This window comes from Sceloporus undulatus, chromosome 3 (assembly GCF_019175285.1).
Source record: "Sceloporus undulatus isolate JIND9_A2432 ecotype Alabama chromosome 3, SceUnd_v1.1, whole genome shotgun sequence".
NCBI lineage: Eukaryota > Metazoa > Chordata > Lepidosauria > Squamata > Phrynosomatidae > Sceloporus > Sceloporus undulatus.
This window is the reverse complement of record NC_056524.1, coordinates 211,543,304-211,551,707: the sequence shown is the minus strand read 5'-3', so window position 1 is coordinate 211,551,707 and position 8,404 is coordinate 211,543,304. Positions and strand designations below refer to the sequence as shown.

The 8,404-nt window shown below is 36.9% G+C and overlaps 1 protein-coding gene across 7 annotated transcripts in view; it reads right to left on the bottom strand.

Annotated features, from left to right (window-relative positions):
- BTRC (beta-transducin repeat containing E3 ubiquitin protein ligase) overlaps window positions 1–8,404 on the bottom strand; it is a 207,816-nt gene that overhangs the window by 176,350 nt on the left and 23,062 nt on the right. For 4 of the 7 annotated variants that reach the window (XM_042456505.1, XM_042456509.1, XM_042456507.1 and 1 more), the window contains exon 2: window positions 4,384–4,452. The exons of the other annotated variants lie outside the window; for them this stretch is intronic. In XM_042456505.1, the coding sequence (XP_042312439.1) occupies window positions 4,384–4,452 (69 nt within the window). The remainder of the gene's footprint in view (window positions 1–4,383; window positions 4,453–8,404) is intronic. 7 annotated transcript variants of the gene reach the window in all.

Genomic DNA, 8,404 nt, shown 5'->3' with positions numbered 1-8,404 from the left:
ATAATAATAATAATAATAATAATAATAATAATAATAATAATAATAATAATCTAATAATAATAATTTATTTTTATACCGCTTTTCCAGCAGATCAAAGCGGTTTACAGTTTCTCAAAAAATATGCAAAAGTATACAACGCAATATAACACAACGCAAGCTTAGGCTCTGTAACACAGCTGTTGGCACTCCTCAATCTCTGTATGCAGGTTATTGTTAGATTCCTGAGCTATGACAGTGACAAGCTACATTAATATGGTCTTAGAATGAAATACATGTCAGTGAGAAGTTTATATACAATACATCAAATCATAGTTTGCATCTTTGAAGTAACCTTCCAGTCTTACAAGCGTACAATAGAAGATCATGTTTTAAAGCTACTTGTCTGCTTTCATTCTCCAACATAAAAAATAAATAAAAAAACATCTCAGCATTTAAGTTAATAAGTTCATTTCCCTCTCCTTGGAAAGTGGAGTAATCGCTATAAGTGAGATAGAGCAATGGCTATAACTGGGGGTTTGTCAATTCAGACACTATGACAAACCATGGTTTGTAAAGCCACTTTAAAGTATGGTTTCTAATGCTTTTGTGCTGGTCTGTATACAGTGGTTCCTTCCCTTACACGGGGGATCCATTTTGCCCCCCCCTGCATAAGGGAAATTCTGCGTATGCTTGAGCCCCATTAAAGATAATGGGGCTCGTGCCTGCGGCAGCGTGTACCATTACTTTTTCCGGTGCACTGCGCTGCTTCTTCCGGCACAGCTTTCAGCATATGCTAAAAACCACATATATCGCACCCGCGTATGACGCAGGCACACTGTACATCTGTCAATTCAGACATCAAAGAAAACAAAGGGTCCTTACGCATGTTTTAGTATGTTTCAGTTGAGCCTATAACTTCATACCACAGCTTGTGCAATCTTTAAATGAACGGGTACAAGACCCTTTCAAGAATCTGTAGTACCTGTACAGCTTATTAAATATACAAAGAAAACCAGCTGTGAAAAAATGACATTAGTATCCTGGAAATGGAATGTTACTAGCTCATAGAAATTATGTTTCCATTTTAAGGAATAGATCATTTCAAAAGCAACATTTGTAAGTGTCCCTCCCTGTAAAAGGTTCTGCTCTGGGGTAAGAGAGGAAACTTTCAAAATTATTTGGAAATTTGTTTTCAAAGCTAGTATGTCTCTCTGCTCATGAATATTCTCCACTTTAGCACAGCAGGGATAAGTGTAAAAGCCTACTATTAGGGATAGAGGGTCATAATATTAACTCAATGGTAGTAGCTGAAATGACAGATTGAGTTCTTGAGTTTGCTTGGCTTTTAAATAAAATGGTCATTTATTGGTATTTATAGCATGAGTCCATCCTTACAAAATGATCTAATTGCAATATAAATGCCTTTAAGATGGCATGGATATATCTTACCAGAGAACTTTATGTCAGGCACAAGATCAATACTTTGCAAGGCAAAGGGGACTATTCTTAATATAAGTGGTTATTGGGGTATCACAATTTTACACCAAAATATTTTCAATTACTAAAGGCTTAATCAAGGCTAAGAAATAAATACTAATTAATTATATATTTGAAGATGGACTATGAGGAAAAACAGGTATAAAATTATTCTCTGTTCTTTGCTCAGCCTATTATTCTAGCAGTCTGTTCAAAAGCTGAAAGATCAGTTATGAGGCTTAAAGGGAAATTGTTTCTCTTAATTTAAAATTAAGATTTATACAGGTAGCAAGCAGTATAACAGTTCTTTGTTGTTCAGGTAGATAGAGTAGAAATTCACTTACAGGTCTGCATTAGCTTTACTTGAGATGACTATAATTGCTTAACTTGAAAATTCTGCTACTACTGTATGTTAAAACAGTATTACAAATTGAACAATCAAAATTAATGTTACCATATTTTCTTCTTCAGATTGTGCTGAATATTTCCCCATTTAAATTTCTGGGTTAAAAATGGGAAGAGGGGGCTAAAATATATGCAAAGAGATCCTTTTATTATGAGAATATTCACTCCTTTCCAAACCTGTTTGTTGCTGCTGTTTCCTGTGTTCTTTCTTTCTAGTTATTGCTCCTTTCTTCTTCCTGGATTAAATGAAGGATTGATCCCACCTACCAGGAACAGTGAGCAAGATTATCTCATATGTAGTTTTTCTTTTTTATTATTATTTATTTATTATTTATTTATTGCTATGACAACATCAGTAAGAGGAAACAAATATAACTGAGAATGGTCATGCAACATAAAATGAGCAAAGTGCATTTTTATAAGCACTTCTGGAAAATAACAAAGAGAAGAGGAATTTTCAGTACTACTGAGGATGCTCCAGAAATACAACAAATGGTTTCAGCTCCATCATGTTTACACCCACAGTTTAAATTAATGAAAAGGTATGTTCAGGTTCTAAGGGCATATCTATCTCTCTACCTGGAAAAATAATTTCCTAGTAAAATTGCATTTAATAACTGGTAAGGGTACAATAATAATAATTTTCTATCCCACTTTTCCCCCAAAATTGGAACTCAAAGTGGCTTACAATTTAAAAGAATACAGCTAAAAACATATAGAAGTGAGCACTACAACAGAATTAAACTCTTGCAGTACTAAAACACATCACTCATTAAAAGAATAAAATGCAGTTGAAAAAGATAAAAGCACTTAAAACAGTACAATTAAAACATCAGCCATTACCTCTGTTACCTCAATACTAACACTCCCCACCCTTTTTAATGAGAAAAATATATATTCAGTTCTGAAGTCTACGTTAAATATTGTGCTAAGATATGAACAAAAAATTATCACAGAGTCCATAATATGCATATAGTACATTTTAAAATTTGAAATGTCTAAATTATGTCTTTGATAAGCAGCTACACTGGCAAAGTATTCAATGATGAGACAGAACCAAATAGGTACCTCAGATATCTCAATATAAAAAAAGAAGAGTCGGTGCCATCTTTCATATCTACCAATGTAATATTGCCTAGGCAAATAGTGGGGCTATTACATCAGTCTATATAACACTGCAGAGTGCTTCAGTAACATGAACATTAACAACCAGATTTAAGGTAGCAAGAAAAAGCAGCCAGGAGAGGCAGAACAATTTACAATATAATTCATTTGATAGTATTTCTTCTAGCTGTACTCTTGAATAAAAAAAGGAAAACATATACTGTAATATTTTTCAATAAAATTGGAAGTAGACTACTGTCCTCATCTCAGTTGTCACTGGAAACACCTTTTTACATTAGTGGTTCTTTAAAGATAGCATGTGATTCAAAGCCCAATAAAACAAAGTTCTTAGGGTATTGATGTTCTTAGAGGGCAGCACCTTGCATTCCTTTCACAGATTTTTCCACAATGATCTGTTGTTTTGCATAAAACAAATGTATAATCTTATCTGTTTTCCTCACTACAGAGCTATGGATACATGAAGATTAGCTAAGCAGTCAATAAAAGGTGTGAGACCACAAGATTCTATCCTTCCACTTAAAACTACAAAGTGTAAGTTTCTCTATTTTGTTTCTTCACATTTAATCTAAAAGTTCTCTATTTGTTTACTTCATTCACTCAGGGCTCCAGAATAATTTTCATTCTAGCCTCACAATAGGATGCATCTTATCAAATCTGCTCTCATTTTTCACAGTAATATGATAATTCCAGCTTGCTACAAAACAGTGATTTTCTACCTTTACTCTGAATTTGCTTCATTTCCCCATGAAGTTACATACATGTTGTGAACATGCATGTGTCATACATGCAAAGTTTAAAACAAGACTCTTGGGGGAGAATTCTTATACTACATTTGTTTTGAGATGCTGACAGCAATTGCTAGAGCCAGGCTGCCGAAACATCTGAAGCTTGGCCTTTAATAATCACCAAAGTAATATAGCACCAGAACACGTCTGAGCAGGGACTCCCAGTAGTGTCAGATTGTGTCAAACTGCAGGATTGTTATGGGAGGTGAGCAAATGTCCACACTTGTTTTACCCAATCAAATCTGAATTAGGCTTTAGATGCAAGCCTCTTGTGTATTAACCCACTGGCCTTGCTGTTATTACCACAACCACAGACCTTCACACTTGAAGGCTAATTTTAATTCAACAATTTGAGTTGTTGCTGCAGCTTTCCCAAACGTTGTCCCTCTCTCCCTTCTAATGATCCTTGTTTGAACTTTTTACTCATGAAGAGTGCAAAGAAGAGATGCACACAACATGCAAACACATAACACAAACAAATATAGAGATGTGGTGGATATCTGATTGCACAGCACCATGAGGGTGTTGAACTATTTGTGTACTTTACAAATGAAACATTTATGTTTCTGGTGCAAGCCCTCACAAAAGATGAGAAACAGTAATACAGTCCAACCTGCTTTAGCCATGCTTGGTATCCAGAAGATGTAAGCTGGAATCCATCTTTAGGCATGTGTATTCTGGGCTAGGAGAGAATAGACATAAGAGACCTCCTTTTACTGTATATTGAGACCTGGCTAACCTAATTCTTTTTCCAGGTGACAGTAAACACCAAGTAGATTCTCTGTCACACATATAATGATTCATTCTTTAATGTAACTGCATGTAGCTTATTACTCTAGATACCTTCAAGTAAAAGAACTGTAGGAAAAGTAGAACTATGAAGGACACAGAATTCTGCATAGATAACCATATCTAAAACATTAATCAATATAACAGATGGGTAAATATTAAACAAAACATAAGCACTTCCCAAGCTACAATGTATCTGGTCTCATGGGAAGGGCACAGTTCCACAATTATACAATATTAAAATATACAACTGTTAAGAGGAAGAATGACAGCAATATATCTGTAATACAGACTATTCCTCCTTGCAAAAATAACACACAGGGTTGCATAAGATCTTGTAGAAAAAAAGCAACTCAGAACCACCAAGCTTCTCATGGTGGCAATCTGAAGTTAACATATAGAATAATATAATGCAGTTCTATAGTTATTATGTAGATCAGACATGGAATGAAACTTCTACTGGACAAGAACACAAGTTTAGAAAAGCAATAAACATAAGACAAAGATCAGCCAGCTTCTTTCAGATTGTAATGGATAGCAAGAGCCTGCAATGGTAAGTCAACATGCTGTCTGATTCATACTACCATTTCTGTGCTACATTTTGTTAAAGGTTATAGGGATCATATAATCCAATTGCTGGAACAATTGCACTGGCTGCTGATCCATTTATAGACAGAATTCAAGGTGTTGTCTATGATTTTTAAGGCCCAACACATATTGGGTCCAGACTCTTTGAAAAACCCTATCTCCCTACATGAACCTGTCCATGCTCTTGAGATCTACAGGAGAGGGCTTTCTCTCCATCCCATCACCATCCCAGGCACATTTGGTGACAACGCAAGAGAGATCCTTTCTGGTGGCTGCTCTGAAGTTATGGAGGTCTCCTCCCCAGAAGGTCCAATTGGCCATTTCTATGCTATCTTTCCACCAGAAGGAAAAGATTGTTGGATTTAAGGAAGATTTTGGGCTTTAGTGTGTTGTACCAGATAGAGCTTTTAATGGATGTGTGCGTATGATTTTATTTTTAAGTATCTTTTAATGTTGTTTTTAATTTTTTAACTTGTGCTTTTTAAACAGAAATTTAGTTTAATTGCATTTTACCTTTTGTACTAAGAGTTTAATTGCACTGTGCTTTTTAAATGTTGCATGTCACCTTGAATCCTGTGCTGGGGAAAAAGCGGGATAAAAATAAAATAAATAAAATGTGTATTCAATTGTTCTTCAAAGTAGATGAAGAAGGTATTTTGAATGTACAAATTTTGAATGGGCATATTTTAGGTCTATAGACCATAATAAATTATGACTGACTGATTTTGAAGCCATTTCCTATTAAAGGATTTGCCAGGCATGGACCAAATGGTATTGACACCTTATCTAAATTGCGATTGAACTATCCAGGCACCTGCAGATTATTCTGTAGACCAACTTCTTCTAAATTCTTCTACTGCAACAAACACAACACAACAACACTTCTAGAGAAAGAAACTTTAGACTTATCTATGCAATACCAAAAATATCAAGCCAGTAAAATGCTATGGCTTTCAATATTGTAGGACCTGATGCAATCCATCTAGTATCATAAACATACAAAGTATATGTTTCACTTCATTTGATGTAAATCCCAATTTGCAGCATGTGTCATAGCACAAAAGTGGGAACTCAACTTTTTACAACTAAGACATATGCTTTATATTTAGGTTGAATGCCAGTGTCATGTCTGTATAACTCATTTTACCCACACTCATATCTGTATAACTCATTTTATCCACACAGTTTTATTTGGTAAGATCACAGAGAGATAGACTGAACTCTTTCTAATCAATAGCTGGAAGTGAACAAGAAGAGGCGCAACTCTCTAGGAATAAACAATCTTGTTCTTTGAAGACAGATTTCTCCACCTTCACTGACTTTTCTATGCAATGTGCAGGCACTGGACAGTCAAGGCACACACACAGTTCATATGGGCCAATAATAAGTCCCATTAACCCTAGTTACAGGTCCATGTTGCAAAAGCTAATCCAGAATCTTCTATCTATAATGCAACAAACTGGCGGAGGTGAAAAGTTACATCACTGCTTTACAGAATGAGATCTGAGCTTCTTTAAATGTCAGAGCAGCCATAGGCGCGTTACAGACCGCCCTCAAGTGGCCGTTCTCCCGCTGCCGCCATTAACTGCGGCGGGAAGCCCCAGCAGCCAGACCGCGAGGCTTCTGGCCAAAGCGAAAAAGGAGCGCCGAAATGACGCTCCTTTTTGGCCCCCGGAAGTGGCACCGCGAGGTGCACACTCGCGGCGTCACTTCTGCTGCGCCACGTCTGGACGCACAGCGTCCACGACGTAAAAATGGCAGCGCCCATGTGGATGGGCGCTGCCATTTAGGACGCGCTCCGTGCGTGTTGGAAACGGGGCTGGTTAGGAAGGAGCAACCCTTCCTAACCCTAGCACACCCCTTCCTAACCCTAGGACGCGCAGAGCGCATCCTAAATGGCGGTCTGTAACCCGCCATAAAATCTTTTGGTGGACTTTCTGCTCTTTCAGCTTAAACCCCATTTAACTGTGCTGTTGGGATCATTAAAGTGGCCTACCTCAGAGGAATGTTGTTAAGGATTGTTGAAATAATGTATGAGAAATGCTCAAAATGCTCTAAACCTCTCAAACAAGCACTACATAATTTAACATATTTTAAATGTTTTCTCTTAACACAGCAACAGCAGTCAATAACTTAATGCTCTGCAGCATTACAGTTCCTCAGAATGAGTGAGTCATCAATTATGGCAGAGCCACAAAACAGATACCACAGGTCCATGGGATTCCTTTTCTTTAAATATCTCATCTGGCTACATTCCCACAGTCAATAGCTGATACATATCCTGAATAACCTCTGAACTGAAAAAACATTTCCACCCATAAATTACCAATCTAAACTTTTGTGCACTCTAAAACACTTCCCAGCACCAGCAGTACATTAAATAAGAGGTATTGTGTCACAAGTACACCATCAAAAAAAGCAGCAGAAAATAATTTTATAGTACTAAATTCACTTAAAATGGGAAGGAAGATGATATATGGACAGAAATTTTAGATTTCATTCCATTAATTGAACTTGTTTCAGGTCTATGTAGAAAGGTGAGTCGCATGAAACAATTTCAAAGGAGATGTTCTAACATGGATATTCCAAAATGCCTTACTCTTTTAAAGTGGGTGTGTGTGTATGCCTTCAAGTTGCCTGTAGACTTGTGGTGATCACAGGAATTTCACAGGGTTTTCTTAGACAAGGAATAATCAGGGGTGGTTTTGCCAGTTCCTTTCTCTGAAATGTACAGCACCTGGTATTCATTGGCAGTCTCCACTCCAATAGTTAGGGCTGACCCTTCTTAGCTTCCAAGATCAGACAGTGAAGATTTTTAGACTAGTGCTTACTGTGGGATAAGTTTTCACTCATAGGAAATTGCTGCTCCTCAAACAATTTAGGGATGCTGGAGGGGAGCTGGTGATTCCCTGACATTTAGGAAGCACATCAGGCTTTCGGACACACACGCTTCCTAAATGTTTTAGTGGCTGGTTTGAAAATCTTCAGGATCTGGTGGCTTTAGGGTAGGCCTCGTGTTCTGTTAATCCTCTCAAGAATATGTTTTAATGATTATTCTAGAACATCTCTTTGAGCTTTGTGTGTATATATGCACCTGTCAAGTCAGCTTGCAAAGAATTTGTGCTAGCAGCAGTGAATCTAATGGTTTTTTGGGTTTTTTTAGTACGCAAAATCCTAGATGTAGCCATTCCATTCAAGTTTTATAAGCATGATCCCATGGGAGCTTTACCATCATTCAATGTATTATCCAGCCAAAC